The sequence below is a fragment of the Nematolebias whitei genome, chromosome 23 (genome assembly GCF_014905685.2).
Source record: "Nematolebias whitei isolate Nwh7 chromosome 23, NemWhi1, whole genome shotgun sequence".
NCBI classification, from domain to species: domain Eukaryota; kingdom Metazoa; phylum Chordata; class Actinopteri; order Cyprinodontiformes; family Rivulidae; genus Nematolebias; species Nematolebias whitei.
The window spans coordinates 16,903,817-16,925,600 of record NC_056520.1 but is presented as its reverse complement, the minus strand read 5'-3'; the positions used below and the strand labels follow the sequence as shown (position 1 = coordinate 16,925,600).

Genomic DNA, 21,784 nt, shown 5'->3' with positions numbered 1-21,784 from the left:
CGGCAATAAAGTCATAATATTACGAGAATAAAGTCATGGTATTATGATAATAAAGTCATAATATTAGGAGAATAAAGTTGTACGACAATAGGTGGCGTGCTGGGGCGTCTCCGGGCCTATGGTGCGGGGCTCTTGATGTGGGGGCCGGCCCTCCTCACCTGCGGCTCCCTGCTGCTCTGCCCTTTGGGCTGGGGCCGGCCTGTGGTCGCTGTCAGGTAGATGGTGCATGCTATCTGTGTGTGCCTGTTGGTTGCTCAGGTTGGGTTTTTGGTGGTACCCCTCTCTTGGATCAATTTGGGCCCCACATTTGGTGTGGGGCCCACTCCCCCCGGTCGTGCCCCCCTTTGGCGGGGGACCCCCTTGCCGCCGGTGCATTGGTGGCTCTCGGTGTCTGGGCTGGGTGGTGGGGTGCACGTCGGTCTGCCCTGGTTGCTGCTTGGCGGGGCCTGGGTGCCCTGGCTCTGTCGGGGCTCTGCCGGGGGGTGGTATGGCCTCGGGGCTTGGGGCTCGGTGTCCATGGCCGGATCTACTTGGGGGGGGGGCATGGGTCGCCGGCCGGACCTGTGGGCTCGTCGCTGCAGCTTCCTGGAGGCTCTGCATTGTGGTGGCTGGGGTCACCCGGTTCTTTCCTCTGCTCCTCTCTGGGGGGGTGCGGTTCTCCCTGTTGGGAGACTCCTGGGGCTCCGGGCCTGTGGGCCGCTGTGTGTCTGTGGCTCCGGTCCTCCCTATGTTGCCATTGTGTCCTGGGGGACGGGTCTGTGGGCCCCCGCGTCCACTATTGGGCATTCTTTTGGAGAAATCTGGTGGTGGCAGGCGTGCTTGCGCGGGTGTTTGGATTCAGGTGCTGTGACAGATGCACGCTAGGTTGGGTAGTGGTGGAAGCTAGATGATTCCTTGTGCAATGTCGAATGTTTCATGGTGATATTGTGGGTGGCATTGTGCTGTGCATGTTGTTTTGTCGTGGTGGTCTCTCGTTTTATCTATTTCTCTTTTATTATTTAATTATTCTTCTTTCTTCTCTCTTTAAAAAAAAAAAAAAAAAAAAAAAAAAAAATTGAGCGATGATGATAAGTTCATTGAAACACTTCACAATGTTTCTACACTTAAACTGAGCTCAAAAAAAAAAAAAAAAGTAATAATATTACAAAAATAAAGTTGTACGACAATAAAGTCAATATTACGAGAATAAAATCATGGTATTATGAGAATAAAGTCGTAATATTAGGAGAATAAAGTCGTACGACAAAGTCATAATATTACAAGAATAAAGTTGTATGACAATAAAGTCATAATATTACAAGAATAAAGTCATACGACAAAGTCATAATATTATCAGAACTCTCACACGACAAAGCAGTTTTACAACTGAGGTAAAAAGATGAATGTTGACGTCGGCAGTACAACAGCAGGGGGCCCAATGCACTGTGGCATATGGATTCTTATGATAACCTGAAGCCGTTTGGCATTGCAATTAGTGGCTGCACTGACAGATTTAGTCGTGACATAATGTGGATAAAGCCATATTTCACAAAGAGTAGCTCAAAAGTGATTGTGGACTTCATAAACACAGTGACTCACACTGGAGGCTGTCCACAGCAGATGTGAACTGACCCAGGAACGTATTACGAGTTTATTCTCGTAATATCATTTTTTTCTCATAATGTAAATTTTTTTTCTTAGTGTGGACCTAATACTCCGTTGTAGTTTATCAACGAGAAAACCTGTAAAATGTCTTCTATATTATCAGTCATAAAGAAAATTTATTTTCCGATCTTCTATGTGACCCATTGATGGATTTAAACACCTTGATGTGACCCTTTGGAAACAAAATGTTGCCCACCTCTGATCTAGAGTATATCAAAGTATTACTGCAAAATATTTATAAATACATATAGTTTACAATGTTTCTGCGGTTCCACAAGGACCGAAACTGTTGGGGGACTTTATGTAAAGGTCATGGATGTTATCACTTACTTAAGTTAAATTAATGAAGAACCGTGTGTGTGAGGTCAAGAGTCTCTGTCTACTCAGAGAGGAGTCTGATAGCTGATAACTTCTGACGCCTTCAATAACTAAGCTGTGAAGCAGAGGTTGTGTTGACCTCGCCTCTGTCTGATAACGGGTATTTAAGCTTTTCCTAACTCTTTGTCTGTGGGCAGATCTTGTGACCGGAGCTTCGATGTACCGTCGTTGTAGGCTTGTTTTCAGTGCTGCACCCCTTGCAAGAAGTAAACCTGGGTTGAAAAGCTCCTCTCGCATTCTCTGTGTGGCTTATTTAATTAACAAGTTGATGATAGGATAATTAAATTATCCAACAGAAACATCCGATGAGCTGAGGTGAAACAATCGATTCGGAGTTTCTTTTCTGGAAAAATTTTAACAACCGATGGAGAAAAAAACGTTTAGTCATACCCTTTCATTAAAGAAAGAAAAACACAAAAGATACTGAATTAACACGAACCCCTGAACAGAACAGAACCGAGCCTCCTCCATGTTCCATTACTTCTCTAACTGACCAGTCAGAGACCATCATCATCAGTTTTACCTTTAGGTTGGAGCATTTCTGAAACAGAACCAACTTGAAACTGGGTGAGACGATCTTGAACAAGGTTGTGTTGCAGGTCAGACACAAAGAGACCTCATGGTAGACCCAGAACTCGCTAGAGGGATTTTATATCCTCTCCGACCCGGGAACATTGGAACTCTCTGGCCTGGGATGTCTGGGTTTCTCTCCTGGACATGTTGTCTTTGTGATTCAACCACAGATGAGTTTATCAGCATAAATGGAGCAGCTCATGCAGCTTGGGACTCCTCACTCCTGTTTCGAGCTAAGAACAGAGCTTCATTTGAGCTGGATCCTGCCGGAACAGGATCCGGGAACTCACTTATTTTGATAGGGTGCGTTCCGGCAACTGTTTGCTTGGATCCCGTAACCCTCAAGCTTACTAATAATAAAGTTATGAACAAATATGACTGCCTTGAGCAAATAAAACATATTGGAGATGCAAACTGAAAATAATTATATAAACACTCATTTTAAACACAACAGCCACTTGGGAGCTTCTTAATATCACATACGATCTGCCGGCCGCTTCAAGTAAAGCATTTCCGTCTAGACCCTTAAAAAAATCTCCGCCCCTAAAAGGGTGGTGGGGTGAGTGACTGGAGGTTTCACATGTGGAGTCGGACAGTGAATTCAGAGGAGAAGAGTCAGCTCAGAACCGTCAAGTAAGGGGGGGGGAGTAGGATGTGAGTGTTTACAAATGTAGGTATTTTGTAGATGTTTAAAAACCTGTTAAAATACACCAAAATGCAGGAAATCACATCTACTTTATTCAAAATTTTCTGGGGGAGGACCCCTCCCCAAGACGGCCTGCTTGCCAATCGGCTTACAAATTAACCCCTATCTAAGAAAGCTCCTACGAGTCCACTTGTCTTGTTTTTGACATTTTTGGCGGGGATTTGCCACACCTTGAATGATGGAGAACCATCAAATCAACGTTTTCACCCCAATACTACCACTGGTTTCTAACCAAATAACGGTTTTGATGCAGACTGATAAATTATTTTAGTCAGACATTCAGTGCCTACTTTCTCAAATTAAAACCACATTCATAGTTGAATGTAAACCACTGCTTAATCTAATACGTTAACAACCAAACAAATGTTAATTAAACTGCTAATCCTAATAAACTCCTTTAAACCTGTCTTGAATTCCCAGCAGAACTCTGTAGAGCCTTCTGCTCGTCTAAATCCTTTCATTTTCTGTTGCTTCAGACTGAATTAAACATATTCAGCAGGTCACTCTGGTTCGTTCAGGATCTTCCGTCTCTGACATGTTTAGCCTGATTGCACAGCTGAGGACTCCCTGAAGGATTCATGACGGAAACAATAAGAAGCTTTAATCCTTACTGGTTATTCATCTGCTGTTTCAGGAATGAAAATAAATAAATAAAAGAGAGAGATTGTTTTTCTTAACAAGATGTTGCAGATTTTTTAAATCAATTTTTGTTTGTAGATTTTTATATCATTTAAAGTTTTTTTGAAAATACAATTGAAGCATCATAAAAACGAGCTAACAACTGCATTCCTTTGTGTTAATATTGATTGAAGCGTCTTATCTGTGCTAATCTGCGATGGATTACATGTTGGAAATAATCAGGGAGACGTAAGTTGCCTTGATGCGCGGCGGTTTCTGGTCGGACAGCGATAAGGGTTAAGCTGTATTGAAGCTGGACGACTGCAGAGATCAAAGTTAGCAGCAAAACCAAAACGGTCGGACACTCGAGATCAAAAACATGATGCTGCTGTGAGGTTCCAGTCAGCCTGAGGGCTTCAGGGTCCCCAAAACAAGCTGCTCCTCTGAAATGATCTCCATTTAAGGGTCTTCAGTGGGATTCCAGTGCCTCCTAAACCACAATGTCTCCAAGTGAAAGACGCCAACTCTACAAGCTGCATCTGATCAGAAAGCTGATTTTATAAATATTAAATTTAGTGTCAACCATTTATTACAATTTTGATCAAAATTATTGTCCTTATTTTTAAAAGAAAACTCATTCACACAGTGGAGGTATGCCAAATAACGAATGACAGATAGCTTCAAGGTGGAGGTGGGAGTGCATCAAGGATCGGCTCTGAGCCCCTTCTTGTTTTCTCTGGTGATGGACCGACTGACTGATGAGATCAGGCAGGAATCCCCGTGGACTATGATGTTTGCAGATGACATTGTGATCTGTGGTTAGAACAGGGAACAGGTGGAAGAGAACTTGGAGAGGTGGAGGTATGCACTTGAAAGAAGAGAAATGAAAGTCAGCCGTAGTGACACAGAGTACATGTGTGTGTGAATGAGAGGGAGGATGGTGGAACAGTGAGGCTACAAGGAGCAGAGATCACAAAGGTGCAGGACTTCAAGTACTTGGGGTCCACTGTCCAGGACAGTGGTGAGACCAGCTATGTTGTATGGTCTGGAGACAGTGGCACTGACAAAAAGACAGGAGAAAGAACTGAAAGTGGCAGAAATGAAAATGTTGAGGTTTTTCTTAGGACTGATCAGGCTGGATAAGATTAGGAATAAGATCATCAGAGGTACAGCACCGGTTGAACAACTGGGAGATAAAGGTAGAGAGGCCAGAACTGAGATGGTTTGGACATGTCCAGAGGAGGGACAGTGGGTATATTGGTAGAATGATGTTAGAAATTCAGCTGCCAGGAAAAAGACAAAGAGGAGATGTATGGATGCAGTTAGAGAGGACATGGAGGTAGTTGGAGTGAGGACGGAGGATGCAGAGGACAGAGATGGAGGAGGAGGCCTTATCAATGTTTCAACACATACTGAACATTATTATTGATATTGTTCATCTTATTTCTTTATATATTGTATTGTTTATTAACATTTAGGAATTTTTGTGTGAAATCTTCTTATCTTTTTATCCATTGCTGCTGTTGCTGCTGTTACACTTGAATTTCCCATCCGTGGGACAATAAAGGCTGTTTCTATTCTATTCTATTCTATTCTATTCTATTCTATTCTATTCTATTCTATTCTATTCTCTTTGTGGCGACCCCTGAAGAGGGAAAAGCCAAAAGAAGAAGAAGTGCCTATCTGTTCTGTTAAGCGTAGTCAGGGAGGGAGATACACAAATGTGGTTACCATGGTAACCCTATGGAGCCAGCTTTAACATTTTACAGCGTTGGTCCTGTTTACATATGTTCTGTAGTTTACATCACAAACAGCCAACATTTTGTCAACTTAAGATTTTTACTTAAGGAAGTCCCAAATTTCCCGCTATTTACAGATTAAGGTCGACGTATGATGGAATATAAAACACAGTTTAAACATTTCTTTAAAATGTTTCCAGTTTAAAGTACAGCTTTGAAACGTCGAGTCCATAATAAACAGTAAACGCCAGGGGAGAGATGATTAGGACTCATTGCTTCAGTGTTTGCTCCTCTTTTCATGAACCCTGGTTAAGTATTTCATTTAAACTGCACTTCAATTGATCAAATTTGCAAACGTGCATTTAATTAAAGCATTAACACTCTGTTTGGGCCCTTACAGTCCCCAGGAGCCCCATAATCCTTTGCTTTACTTGTGCTTTATGTTCAAAACCCAAAGTGTTTGTCTACAATTTGTGTACGTTTAATTAAAGTCATGATAATTTTTTACTTTTTTTTTGGTTCATTTTAGGTCTGAGATAATCACATTTATGGTGTTTGTTTCTGTAAAAAAGCAGCACAGCTGTGTTGTAAATAATCCACAGCTGCCAATCGCCATCGTCTTTGGAACAGATGTGACATTTCTCAGATATCGATTCGTTTCTATCTCAACTCACCAAAGCGCTGCATGGATTATTGATCCGCTGGTCAAAACAAATCACATTTTCTTTCATGTTTTCAGTATGTTCTCGCTCACCGGAGAAGTTCAAGTCTTCAGCTTTAGCAGAAAACGGAGCAACGAGACGAGTAAAGTTTCATGTTCTTATCTCGCCGCTGAATCCGGGGCCGTTATCTTCGCAAAGAGCAGCAGAAAGCGACGATTTAATGTCACATCGGACCACGGGGCGGCAAAAATGTCAGAGCGCCGACAGTCAAAAATAACTAAAAATAAAACAAACAAACCCCTCCTCCACAAAAAAACCTGCCAGCACATCACTGTGACCTTTGACCTTTCCATGCACACACGGTCCGTTGCTTTTTAACTTCATTTTGGACACAAAAGAACATATCAAGATAAAGTAAAAATCCTCAAATACTGAAATATTAGTTCTTAAACTTAGAATTTTATATTGTTTTTCCAATAAGAACTAAAATCCAAAACACGTGTCCTAAAATAAAATGCATAAAATACAAAACTAAAGGTCACGTGGTTTAAATTCATTTATTAAAGCACAAACAACAATAGACTCAGAACACAGGGGACCATCAGTGGGTCGAGCCCATTTACTGATCACTATTCACTAATAAATATAAACATGAAGAGACGAACTTGTTTTGTATCAAAATGTTCTTTTACAAGCAGGAAAACGTGGAAAATACCTGGCAAAACGTGCAGTTTTCAGTACAGTGAAAGGTTTCGGCCTCAGATTATTCCATAAAGAACAGGAATATTCTGCGTTGGAAATCCAAAGTCCAGCTCATTTTTGTGTTATGTGCCTAACTTGTCAAACTTTTCCTCCTGTTTTAAAGAAAGCCAACTTCTGACACTTGTGGGGGGAAAAAAAACGCATGCTAAGTTATAAGTTCGTAAGTCTAAAGAATAAATATGACTCATCGATCATGACTGTAACTCAAATAATCAAATATGACTTTAAAAGTAATTTTTAAATGAAAAGTTATGATCTTGAAATACAACCTAATGACTTTCAAAGTCATGACAAGATAAAACCTCGTAATTATTTTGAATCTAAAATATGAATTTTAACACATACTTGAGTCTGTAAAAAAAAATCAAATATGACAAAAATGTGCATACATGACTTCAAAACTCGTACTGATGACATCCTGATGCATGCTCAATAATCCGTGTGAAAAATAAAAAAAATCTAACAAAGTAAAGTCAGGTCCTCTGGACGGATTCTTCTTGTTGAAATGTTTTGTCTTTTATCCAAAAGACTAATAAATAGCACCTTCTCAAAAATAAACCAGTTTGTTGCTGAAATCCAGAACTAGTTGTTCACATGATAAAGGTGGACCATCAGCCTAACAATCGATTGTAAAGACCCCCACATACTCGGGCGTACTGTGTGTACTCCGTGAGCCACGTGGACTCCGCGCATACCGTCCACAGACGGCTGAGACGTCATACTCGAGTGTACAGATGACCTAAAATTCTTGCAGTGCCTCGTCCTCGTCTGAGCTATTTCCTCCCACAAATTTCTTCTTCTCTGAAAGTCCTTATATTCTCTCATTGATGTATCATATAGATTTCTATGTTTTCTAATCTCTGTGAGATGCTCTTCAAAGTTTAATTCCATTTTCATCCACAAGATGGCGTTGATTCTCAACCGTTATCTGAGAGTGGTTGGTGTCGCATACAAAACTGTTCGATATGAACACCGTGTCTCCCCAAACAGTTTATTGTGCGACACAGAGTACACGGTCGTAAAAATGTATCTTTGTGCGGACATGTCCGGCAGACGTTGACTTCGAGTCCGCGGTGAGTCCTCCTCGAGTACGCGCGGACCTCCGCGGACTGAAGTACGCCCGAGTATGTGGGGGTCTTTAGTGCCCTGATGGCTGCTTGCTATTCACAGAGGGTTGAGTGATACTAGCAATAACAGCATTGTAAGAGAGGAAAGTTGAACACGGAGGCCTCCACCCCTGTTTAATGATGGACGATTTCTTTCCATAAAGATGGCCTCCTTTACTCCTCTCTCAAACCATCGTTCCTCTCTATCTAGGATGTGAACATCTTCATCCCTAAAAGAGTGACCGCTGGCCTGGAGATGAGTGTAGACCGCAGAGTCCTGGCCTGATGATGTTGATCTTCTGTGCTGGGCCATCCTTTTGGCCAGTGGCTGTTTAGTTTCCTCGATGTAAGACTGATCACCCTCCTGACACTGAACAGCATACACAGTATTACTCTGTTTGTGCCGGGGGACTGGATCTTTGGGATGAACCAGTCTTTGCCGTAATGTATTTTGGGGTTTAAAAGCCACTGGGACGTTATGTTTAGAAAATAAACGTCTCAGTTTCTCTGAAACTTCCACAACATACGGAATGACCACTGGTCTGGGTCTGCGTTCCTACTTTTCACCTGGTGGCTGGCAGGAGTCCTGTTTGGGTTTCTTCTCTGCTTTCAGGAAGGCCCAGTTAGGATATCCACATTAATATCCACATATGCAATGTGGATATTTTAGCTCTAGGACACACCATGTCTATTGACTTTCTAACCCTCTATACCAGCTCTACACCATCTTGGGAGTCAAGATGGTGTAGTAGGGCAACCTACTTAGGACCAGAAAGTCACAAGTTCAACTCCCCGACTTGCCCACATGTCCTGGTGTTCCTGAGCCAGACGCCTAATCCCTAATTGCTCCCCGGGTGCTTGCATAGCTGTCTACTGCTCCACCTAGGTGCATCTCTTGTGTGATGTGTTAAAAGTCACCTTTTGACAATGCTGTTATTGCAAGTATAGTATTACTCAGCCTTCTGTGAATAGCAAGCGGCCATCAGGGCATTAACGATCGGTTGTTAGGCTGATGGTCTTCCTTTATCCTGCGACCAGCTAGTTTTGGCTCCAGCAAATTGGTTGAAGACTGACTTTTTTGCTGCTCCTCAGACTGAAGAAGTCTTTTGGATAAAAGACGAAATGTTTCAACAAAGAAGAATCCATCCATAAGACCTGACTTTACTTGGTTAGATCATACTGATGACATTAAAACTCCTAAAAAGTATTTTAGATCTAGTTAGTAAACATGACTTTGAAACTTGTGCATACGGCTTTTAAATTCATAATAATGACTTTTAAAGTAAAAATTGGCATTAAAACTCAATCTAGTGGCTGTAAAACTAATTTTGACATAGCATCAGGGGCCTCATGTATGAACAATGCAAATGCACGAAAGGGTTGCATGTGCCATATTCCACGCACACACTGGGCTGTATCAAACCAACGTTGCATGAAAGTGTGCATAAATATAGACAAGATTTGACCTGCCGTGAAAATGTGCGTCTCGCCAAGCAAACTTTTTCAGCTAACAGTATCAGGCTACAGAGAACTAAAACGCACCTAAATACACCAAAGCATGACTCTATTCAGTCAGTGTCCTGAACCTAGGGGACATGTAATCATGATGTTTTCTCATGAGCGAGAGCCTATGTGGTTTAAAACCAAATGAAAACAATGATGCATGCGTACCCCATAGACATAACATATGATACGATACGCCTCAAAACAGAAATAACTTCACTCAAGGGAAGGTGAATAGAAGGTGCCCATTCTAGTTACCGCCACGCTGGGGTTCCTTGAAACCAGAGCCTAACAGGTCAGGCATTTCAGTCATCCCTTAGCAAAAAGTAGTTTATTTAAGTGTACTAAAAGTATACTTATTTTACACTAAAAATGAGGAAGTGTACTTGAAGTTTACTTTTTATAAACTTTACTTGATATACTTAAAAATAGTATAAAAATGTCCCAATTTAGTTTAGTTTATTATTTTAATATAAAATAATTTAGTCCAAACAAGTATTAAATCAGTATACTTCTAGTACACTACAAGTATGGTGTGTAGTATACTTGATATACTTAGCTTAAAGTGTAGTGAACTAGGCCTCTGATCAAAACCTGCCTCTGAAGACCTTCATGGGACAGGAACTGTTATTTCATTGATTTGAATCCAGAAATGCATATTAGCTCATCCAGAGACTTACGCGAGCTATACTTACAAAAATAAACTTCAAATGTACTACTTTTTGTTAAGGGATTTGTTATCCGTGCCACGCCATCTGCATGGGATGGCCTAGGCCTGTCGCGATAAACAATAAATCAATCGCATGATAAATGAAAATTATCTACCTCATTTTCATTTATCGGATTTATTGTTTCTTCGTGTCTCTTTTTCTACTGAAGACAATGGATGACAAAAGGCTCAACTCTGCGTTTTTGGATCGCTAAAAGCAGCTAAGCTGAGAAGCTAAGCTACGAGCTAAGCTAACAGGCCGACCGCAGGAAAAAAAACCTCTGTCTCGTTGAAGCTCCAAAATTCACGGTTGAAACCTGTGCCTTCGTCTAAAAAGTTGTCTTTCTCTGCAAAAAGAAGCTGAGAACTTGTTTGCTGATTTTTTTAATTAAAAGCTTTGTGTGACAAATGCTATGCTAAAGAGCTCAAACCACACCGAGCAGCCGCCATTTTGAGAACAGAAAAAAGGACAGAGAGACAGCCCATGTCACATCAAGGGGCCTCCCTCCCATTTTTCTTAAAGAGACACGCTGCTCGCTCCCTCACTATCCATCCTTCGGTTCAAACAGACTCATACTGCCATATGGTGGTCATAAAAGGTACTACACACAAAAATTGACCAACATTTATTCTTAAATTTGACAATAATTACTAATTATTGTCAAATTTCAAACAGTATTATCTTTTATTGCGATAATTTCTGAGACAATTAATCGCCCAGCAAAATTTGTTATCATGACAGGCCTAGGATGACCTCGTCCATATGATCTCCAGATATAGTAAATCCCCTTACATGATGGTTGAAACCTTTTGTCGGAAAAGGATAGGTGTCTCTTGTGCACTCAGTTCCACGTTTGTTGGGACATAGGTTGCGCAGAAACATACGTATGCACAGTTTGATGAATCTGAATTTTTTTTTGTGCTTACACACTTTCACATTTTGTCTCTACACCAACTTTTAGTCTGAAAGCTGCATGTTCGTTCATACATGCGGCCCCTGGTGACTCTTTAAATCCAAGTGGCAATAATGTGCTTCCGTACGTTTCACCCAGTTGCTTGAATTTAATTTTTATCCTGTTTTTATGCGCCTCACGGAGCTAAGGGAATCACTGATGGGGCCCAAACACAAGAAGTCAAACACCTCCACTGGTAGGAAAACAGAAAATGTCCCTAAAACGGCAACGTGTCCAGGAATAACTTATCTATTGCTGCGGGCGGTGGCACCAGGTCCTCCAGCTTCAGGTAGAAGATCCTCTGAAGTCCCTGGATGCACAGAGTCCGGAGTTCGGGAAGCTTTTCCAGGAGTCTGGACAAGTGGTTGTTCCAGCGTGTCGAGCCTCCTCCTTCTGGATTCCCACTGTTCTTCAAACATCTGACCACGTTACTCTGCATCTCCTCCACGCGCTTCGGCTCCTTTAGCCCGTGGCGCTCTGAACGTAAAAAAAAAAAAAAAAAGGTGTCAGAGTTTATCAAATGCACACGGACGTCTTTAACCATCATCACACTGACGGGGAACTTTAATTTTGTAGATTTAAGGTAATACGTCATTGCAAAAGTCTGAGTCTTTACTGTAGATCAAACTTAGAGCAGTGTTAGATATTAAAGGACTTTTGTTTAGAAAAATAAAAGTAAACCATGCTAAGAGTTGTCTTTCAGGCTAAAAAATACAGTTGTCCCTCGCTACTTTGCAGTTCGACTTCCACAGACTCGCTCTATCGCAGTTTCTGAATGTACAGTACATATTATTGTACTGTACAAAAAGTAAATTGTACAGGACACATGATTGTCAACTTTAATATAACTCGCATGTACTGTAAAAATTTAACGAAAAAATAAAATACTTCGTACAGGTGCTGCCATTTTGTAGTTTTCTCTCTATAAGCCTACACTGTATTCACGCTCATATCAACTGCATTTCCCAGAAGCCAACAGGGCCCCCGTTTCTTTCTGCTGAAATACAAGAGGAAAAGTTTTGATCTGATTGGAAAAAGTTTGGCACTTATTACAGTGACTTAAGTGCCCAGAGGATGCAGAGAGCTGCACAGAACCCATGGAACCGGACCAGAACCAGAGCAGAACCAGACCTCCAGACCCATCAGTGAATCTTAGCTGGTAGCTGATCCACGAGGACTTCCAAGCAGGGACGCGCCACCAAAGGTCTGGGGCTGTTTTCGGAGCCCATCGGGACTTTTTCATCCAGACTTGTATTCAATTGACTATCTACAGTCCCGTGCCAACCAATCAAAGGTCCCCCCCTCCCCAAAATGTGCTTAGGCATTCAAGGGCTGCACTGAACTGGACCAGAACTAGATCCCCAGATTCAGCGGTGAACCTGAGAGCTCCTAGCTGGCCCATGAGGACTTTGGAGCAGGAACGTACGCCGCTGAAGGTCCGGCGCTCCTGACTTTTCCATTTACTTTTTCATCTCTTTCAACTAGCCCACGCGGCCCTTCTAACGGGTACGTGCTGGTAAGTAAAATTTAGTAGCTACATATAAGTATGTTGTTCAAATTAGTAGGTTTAAGAGTTTAGAACATTGATTGTGGGCTTCATCACTGCGGGTAGGTTTGCAAAAACGAACAGAGTCGAACAAGAACCGAGAGCTGTTGCTGTTCTGCAGAGCTGGTAAGTAAAATTTAGGAGCTACATATCTTTATTTATTTATTTATTTATTTTATTTTATTTAGCTAGGCAAATTCCATTGAGATCACAGATCTCTTTTGCAAGGGAGGCCTGGACCTGAAGGCAGCCTAACATGCATGTTTTTGTTCTGTATGTATGTTGTTAAAACGACATAAGTTTAGGAGTTTAAAACATTGCAAGAGTGTGGGAAGGGTTTCTAAAGCCTTAAAATATATATAATACTAAAATAAAAATAACGCCCCTACTTCACGGATTTTCACTTATGGGGTGGGGGGTTGGTCTCGGAACCTAAGCCCCACAATAAAGGAGGGACTACTGTATTAACATTTTCAATAAACTGTCTTCATCCATCCATCCATCCATTATCTTTACCCGCTTATTCCATTTTGGGTCACGGGGGTCGCCGGTGCCCATGTTCAGCAATCACTGTGCGAGGGGCGGGGTACACCCTGGACGGGTCGCAAGTCCATCACAGGGCCACATAGAGACAAACGAGACAAACAACCATTCACTCTCTCATTCACACCTAGGGACAATTTAGAGTTACCAATCAGCCTAACATGCATGTTTTTGGTCTGTGGGAGGAAACCGGAGCACCCGGAGAAAACCCACGCATGCACGGAGAGAACATGCAAACTCCACCCAGAAGGCCCCTGGACCGGGGTTTGAACCAAGGACCTGCTCGCTGAGAGGCAGCAGCTCTACCAGTTGCGCCACCGTGCTGCCCAATAAACTGTCTTATAAATAATAATTTTTAGACAACATTTTAAACCCCAGCACAACAATTTTTATTTCAAAAACCTTCTACTTTAAGCTAATTGTTTAATAAATATATTGGTTCCAATATATGGTCCTTGAGGAACACCATCCTGCATGTTTTAGTTGTTTCCCTGCTCCAACGCACTTGATTCAGAGATTTTATTATTTCCTGAAGTTCTGCTAAAGCCTGTTGATCACCCATTTATCCAAATCAGGTGTGTCAAAGCAGGGAAACAACTAAAACATGCAGGATGGTGTTCCTCAAGGACCACGGTTGGGAACCATTGGAAACCATGTACTGTATGTTTACTTGATATTTTTAGCAAACGTTTTCAAGATTTCATGTAGTCAGTTCTTCTTGGGTAAATCTTTTAAATGAATATTTTGATCATTAACCACAAACTACTTCTTAAAAATTACCCATCGATTCCAAATGTTAAACAACCCTTTTCCAACTAGGCTATTTAGATTATTAAGCTCATTTTTAACATTTACGTAAACCTTGTTTACAACCATTTGTCAACTGTTTATCTACCTAAAACTGTTTTTCAGTCAGTAATCTTTGTCTACTGAAGTTATTATCTAAAAGTAATTCTCATATAAATTGCATTTAAAAGATCAAATATTTCATAACGCACTTTTAAATCACTACTTAGCTGTTGCTTAGCTTCACTTTAGGCTAATTATTTCAACCACAAATTGTCAATTATCCACCAATTCAAATTATTTGTTCTACTTTTTTTCCCATTGCTTTGGGCTTTTACATTTTTATTCCAAATTCTGTTTAAAAAAATTACATTTTCCCTATTAATTTCAAACTTTTATAGACCAGCTTTTCCAGCTGTTCACTTCCAACCATTTATCTTGTGAATCGTCGATTAAAAAGTCACAATACCAAAAACATTTTTTTACATTCTTACCTATCTGAGTATAAGTTCAACCCATCCTAAAGAATAGGCTTAAAGTTACTGGATAAATGTTTCCACAAAGACGAAACACTTTAATTGTCTTTTGCTCACCGGTGACCAGTGCAAGAGTGCATATGCAGGAGAAGGTGGACACATCCAGGTTCATCCTTTGAAGGTTGGCGGAGAACTCAACAATACTGTCGATCCACTCGCCAAAGCCCCTCAGGCACTGCAGCCGATGCCACACCGAGCCATCGCAGAAGATTAGCTTTCCTTCCTCTGGGTTTGATCTGAAATGTTTTGACAGCTAAGAGTAAAAGGCTGAAAAGGCAGGTTGTTGCACAGAAATCAAATGGGTTTTACATGTACCCATCAGCAGGCACTGTATATGTAGTTGTAAACAGATGTTTAAATCGTAGAACGAAAGAAAAACAACCCGGTGGAGGTTTGTCTCTTGGTCTTTGAGGGGAGCTCTTTACCTGTATGACAGTCGTAAAACAAAAAGCTCAAGGAATGCTGAGTGGAAGAGGAGGTCTTGGTCATGTTTTGGTAGCGAGGCAAACCCAGGAATCCTCTGTGCCCAACACCGAATGACTTCCATTGATCTGGTCAGGAGGTCATAAAACTGCCGGACATGTTGAGCATCGTCCCCCAGAAGACTTCCTGGACTCTCTTTAAACTGCAGTGAAAGGTCACAGGAAGAGGAAAAAGAAATCAACAAACACGATGAGTTGACGTTACGTTCTTTGGGGCACATTATTATTATTTTGTCCCTTGAGTATATTTTGGGGGGTGTGGTTAATTACACCTTTTGTAATTAATATTTGATTGATTTGAGCTGTGGCGTTTTCCGCGGCCTTCGGGAGCTTTCTCAGACTCTCATTTTCCCTTTCGCTCATCCTGTCACCAGGATACATCTCGACGTGTAGGCCGCAGCTGCCGGCCACAGCCTGACGCGGTAAATTTAGTTAACGTTTGTCTATTTTTCATTGTGATTTTGGCCTGGTAGCATTGGTTGTCCTGTTCTCGATTCTTTCTTTCGCAATATGTGTTTTGTTTTTAGATTTTTTTTCTAGTTTTAGTCCAGTATCAGCAGTGGCTTCGACGGCCCTGTATAGGGTTAGCCCCCTGCTGTACCATTTGTTCTGTTTGACCGGCTCACCAGGTCCATCTTTCAGTTGAATACTTTGGGAGGTTTGTGTTTTTTTGGGTGCACACGGGAATTGGGGGGTCATAATCCTTTTTTTCTCACAGGAAGCAGCTGAGTGAACCTGAGTTTTTATAAGTTTTAATAAATTGAATGTTTGAGCCACGTGTCCTCCTTAAAATATGTTGTGCCCTTGGTGGACGTAACAGTTGACTAGTTTTAACTTATTTCCTCTGGCTACCTGGATCATTTAAAACCTACAGTATGTCTAAAGTACAAAATGCTCAACAGAGCACTTCGTTCTCAGACTGCAGGTTTACTTGTGGTTTCTAGAGTTTCTAAAAGTAGAATGGAAGGCAGAGCTTTCAGTTGTCAGGTTCCAATTTCGTGGAACCAAATTCATGTTTCTGTCCATGAGGCTGAAACATTGTCTACGTTTAAGATTAGGCGTCTTTCCTTTTTCATAAATCCTATAGTTAGGGTCAGCTTGGGTTTCATGAATTATCCCTTCGTTATGCTGCTATAGGCTTAGAATGCTGGAGGACAAACTGACCAAATTTCCTCACTCTGCTGCTGCTGTCTTTACTCATTTTGTGCTAGATGCTTATACATTTATAACATTAACATATTTTCTTTATCTTTCTTCCCATAGGAACTTCACCTGGACCATAGAAACTTCACCTGGGCCAGCCGTTTTGTATTTGTCTGCGCCTTTTTTTCTGTCCTAACCCCAGCCAATCCAAGCAATTGACTGCCCAACCTGGCTCTGGTTCTGTTGGAACTTTCTTCCTGTTAAGAGAGAGTCATTCCTTCCCACTGTCACCATCATGCTGCTCAGGATGGGAGATTGTGACAAAGTGAAGATTTTACCAACTGGCATTTCATAACGCACTGCATGTGAATGTATTGTAAGCAAGTAAGTAAGTAAACTTTATTTACATAGCACTTTTCATAGATAAAATCACAAAGTGCTTTACAGAAATGCAGATACAGGCTTAAAATAAAACAAACGGTCACGTTTATGCCCCCTCCTACCATAGTTTCTGCCCCCCTGCCCAGTTTCCTTCATATTCATAGGGCGGCTGTGGCTGAGTGGTTAGAGCAGTCGTCCTCCAATGCGAGAGTTGGGGGTTCGAATCCACCAGCAGTCACATATCGAAGTGTCCCTGGGCAAGACACGGAACCCCTCATAGCCTCTGATGCGTGTCCCATCAGTGTAGAATGTGATCTAAAGCACTAATTAGTCTATTTAGAATGATTTGTTCAATTAGCTTTGTAGAGATCTAGTAGAGTGCTGTATAAATGGGTAAATGAGGCACAGATTGTAGTGTAAAGCGCTTTGAGTATCTTGAAATAAGATAGAAAGGCGCTATATAAGTACAGTCCATTCATGCTTCAGCTCAAGCCTGCTCCTGTCTTCCTGCACCACACCCACTTTGCCTTGTCACAGTAATCTTCTTAAGTTCCATGTTCACACTGCACCAGTGCCAGATTATTGAACCTTTCACAGTAGTAGATGTCCAGCATTTATGCCGCAGCCTTGTTTGTCTGCCTGGTTCTGACCTCACAACTGTCCCTTGGATTCCTTGCCTTGCCTGCTCCTCTTCTTGTTTGGATATTTCTCTCTGACCACGGTACCAACTCTGCTCTCCATTACAATGACTACGCCTCTTGGATCTCGTTTTGGATTAAGTTAAGGATTTCTGACCCCCTGTGTATGACCCCTGCCTGTTCTACTGGGCCTCGTTTCTGGATCTGCCCCAAAGTCTCATGCTGCACAGTTCTTCTGCTCAGCTGCGTTTAACTCACCGCTGGTGACGTCATCGGATGCCTGTATTTCCCTGAGAACCTTCACAGTCAAACCCACAAGTCTATCATCTCTGTCTCTACAGATTCGAGCCATCCACGGACCCAGACCTCCACCAGGAGCTTTACTTTAATAAACTTTTTAAACCATTCATGTTGTTCGGTGCCGTTACTGAATCCAAAACCAGAATCTTGTCAAAAACAGTAAGAACAGCTGATAAAACTAGGAAGTAAAACATTTAACTAAATCTTGTCTGAATAAAAGTGTCTTAAGCTGCTTTTTAAAGGAATCAACATAGATGGTCACATGAAGAGACAGGGGCAGGGCATTCCACAGTCTGCAGGCTACAGCCTGAAAGAATAGATCACCCCGAGTTTAAAACCGGGCCATAGGACCTTTAAGAGGTTCAGCGCTGAAGACAAAAGGGTGCGGGCTGAAGAATAAGGAATCAACATTTCAGTGATTTCAGTGAGTCTGTCCATTTAAAGCACTTAAAGTCAAGACTAAAAAATTTTAATTAATTCTAAATTGGACATGTAACCAACGAAGAGAAGATAAAACCGGTGTAATGTGAGACCTTCTATTAGTTCCTATTAAAAGCCTTGCAGCAGCGTTCTGGACCAACTGAAGATGAGCGTCAACAGATTTGTTAAAACAAGTAAAAAGGGAATTACAATAATCTAAACGAGAAGAGATAAAAACATGAATAATCATCTCCAGATCAGATTTGGATAATATTACCCTCAATTTAGAAATATTTCTCAGATGATAAAAGTAGTTGTTTTTTTTACCAGAAGTCATGAATGTTTGTCCAAAGGCAATGACTACTCGAACAGAACACCAAGGTTTCTGAGGCTCGGCTGAGAAGAGGAGCCCAGAGAACCGAGGTGTTGATTGATCCAAGGAACTTTCTGTTCAGGAGCAATGATCAGGGTTTCAGTCTTGCTAGAATTTAACTGAAGGCGATTGTTAGCTAGCCATGCCTTAATATGGGAAACACAATTTACTAATTCAGCTAACATGTAATTCTGAGTCATAGAACAGTTTAGTTGAATGTCATCAGCATACAAATGGCAAGACACATTACTGAAGCTACGGATGATCTTACCAAGGGGGCTAATGTATAGAAGGAACAGAATAGGACCTAAGACTGAACCCTGAGGAACACCATTCAATAATGGAGTGGTCTTAGACTGTGTGTTATTCACAAACATCGAAAAGGTTCTGTTGCTCAGATAAGTGGAAAACCACTTAAGAACAGTTCCAGAAATTCCCAACTCATTTGGCAATTGATGTCGCAGAATTTTTCCGTCGACTGTGTCAAAGGGCCAATAAAATCAGTACACTGCTCTGCCCAGAGTCTGTGGCCATCAGTATGTCATTAGAAACTTTTAACAAGGTAGTTCCGGTGCATTTTGCAAAAACCAGAATAAAAATTATCCAAAATGTTATTACTTTGCAAGAAAGTAGTCAACTGCCCAACTTCTCCAGAAGTTTGGCAAGAAAAGGCAGTTTTGATATTGGCCTCTAATTGCATAGCTCAGTGGGGTCCAAGTTGGACTTTTTCAAACCAAGACGCAGAGCTGTTTGCTTCAAACAACTGACAATGTGCTTTAAAATTGACTGTGACATGATTTGAGTGTGTCTCTGAATTGGATTTATAACTTTAACTTGTTTTTATCCATTGTATGGTCTCCAGAGGTGACTTATTTTGAACTGGGGGTACATAAATGAACCAAACTCCTATTAGCCTACTTAGCTCAGATTGCTCCTGAAGGATACGTAAACTAGAGGCTTCTGCCCCTCCCGAGGACATCTGTGGCTTTAACAGAACTATGATGCTGATAAACGCTGTACCACCTTATCAGAACTTTGGAACATTCTGGAGTGTCTATGGATAACTCATCGCCTTTGTTGACCTCTATGCATAAATGTATTATGTCATTGTGTGTTGCCAGGTCTTTTTTTTTTGTTGCATCTTTTACACTGTTTCCTGGCCAGGACATGATATTTTTTGGCTTCCTCCACCCTCGTGTTCTCTTTTTCTCATCTGCCTGTATGTTGTATGTAACAGGTCTCTCTTGTAAATGAGTCTCCGAGGCTCATTGGGAACTAATCCGTATAAATAAAGGTCTAATAATAATAATAATAATCCTAAGTGTTCAGTTTGGGACAACTGTAATCCAACAGATCATATCTGCTTACCTTGGAGTAGTCGAGACGAGATGTTGCGGGGTTCGACTCTACGTGAGCTCTGATGAGGGCGCTCAGAAGGGTGCTGCCGTGCAGAACCGACTCGGGCGGAGCTCTGGGTTTGGACGGCAGACGACCCCTTCTACCTTTCAGACCTGCTGTCCTCACCACTGCAGGACATAACAAGAGCTTAAAAGATCGGACAATAATGACATCGCAGATCGGGACTTTGTTCCAATGGTTACCTTCTTTGACCATTCCCACTGCTAGGCACTTTTGGAAGCGACAGTACTGACACCGGTTCCTCCTGCGCTTGTCTACGGGGCAACTTTTCACAGCCAAACACACGTATTTGGCATTTTTCTGCACTGTGCGCTACACAGGGAGAAAGAGGAGAAAGATGTCCTTCAGCACGCTTTTAAATAAGTTGTAAAACCATACAATGTCTAAACCACCTGATCCATTTTACACCTTTTGTTTCCAACATGCCCTAATATGGGCACTTGAAAACAGAATTTTGATCACCCATTAAGGTTATTTTAATTTTAAGCAAGTATTTTAGCAAGTAAATGTAATTTACAATAACAGACAATTTTGAGCCATTTATTTTCAACTGCGGCCTAAAAATTTATTTCAGCTTAATCAAAGATATTTGATTCATTTGTCTTCTGTGGCATCTGACAGAGAGCATTATGTTTATTTTGTTATGGCTTAAGAATACAGACAACTTGGTTAAAGTATTGGAACTGTCATATACAGTATATACTTACTGGATTTTTCGGACTATAAATCACACTGGATTATAAGGCGCATTAAGCGAAATAAACAGTCACATAAGTCAAACTTTATTCAACTCATTCACGATAACGCTCAAGATTGTTGAGTTGTACCACATAAAATTGGTTCAAGGTCAGTAACCAGAATTAATACACAAAGTGCACCAGATTATAAGGCGATTTTTGTCGATTTTTGAGAAAATTTTAAGTACACCTTATAATCTGAAAAATACGGTATATATGGGACGATTCTATTAGTGTAAAAGGTTTAATCTTCATGTCTGTAGCAACAGCTTTTAAACATTAGATGAGCTTATTTACTGACCATAAACCGCAGATTCGGTATAAATCAGTGCCTTCTTTTATTCACACTCGCTATATTCTCATTACAATATTTTTTGGCAGAAATATGAAGAAAATATTGCAATACAATATATATATATATGCAATGTGTATATGTATATATATTGCAAAATGAGCTGTTTACTAAATACTTTTTTGCAGGTTATTTGAAATTTTACACATTTTGAACCAAGTAATTAGCATTAATACCATCACTTTTGTCACTGTAGCTGAGAGACACCATTTATGATTTCCAAATGCATTTAAATAAAATGATGCAAAAATGAATGCAAAGTAATCTTTAAAGAAGTAATAAATATAAATAAATAAGAAGAATTGATTTATCGAAGTAAAAAAAGGTATAACTGATCTAATTGAGACATTGCAAGAGCCAAATAAATTAGTTTAAATGTGATTTTACATTTGGCTGATTTGAAAAAATAAATTAGTGCAAACTGTTGTATTTAATTGGCTTATTTTAACAGTTAGATTTTATAGTGTATTTGTTCACTAATTGCTTCTAAGGTCATTTTAATTTACAGCAAACAAAGTAAAAAAAAAAAAAAAAATGGAGGTCTGCTCCTCTGGGCCTTGTGAGGCACTGAGAGGAATTCATCAGGCAGACAGAGGAGGTGAGAGTAAATACATGGTCGTGGTCGTTCATAATTTGGAGACTCACCCCCAAAAGGCATCAGGAGGTCAAAACGTGATTAACGTGCCAATTCCTTGAAATCAGAGATGGAGTGGCTTGTGCAGAAGTTGCTTTCTTGGTGTGTGTGTGTGTGTGTGTGTGTGTGTGTGTGTGTGTG

General features: G+C 40.9%; 1 protein-coding gene across 1 annotated transcript in view; it reads right to left on the bottom strand.

Moving 5' to 3' along the window:
• Positions 1 to 11,570: 11,570 nt before the first annotated feature.
• Positions 11,571 to 21,784, bottom strand: part of LOC119428897 (nuclear receptor subfamily 4 group A member 2-like) — an 11,339-nt gene continuing 1,125 nt past the window's right edge. Inside the window, exons 2-6 of the mRNA XM_037696592.1 lie at positions 20,103 to 20,232; positions 19,870 to 20,027; positions 15,190 to 15,389; positions 14,822 to 15,000; positions 11,571 to 11,830 (exon numbers count right to left, since the gene is read on the bottom strand). Of these exons, the coding sequence (XP_037552520.1) occupies positions 11,571 to 11,830; positions 14,822 to 15,000; positions 15,190 to 15,389; positions 19,870 to 20,027; positions 20,103 to 20,232 (927 nt within the window). The remainder of the gene's footprint in view (positions 11,831 to 14,821; positions 15,001 to 15,189; positions 15,390 to 19,869; positions 20,028 to 20,102; positions 20,233 to 21,784) is intronic.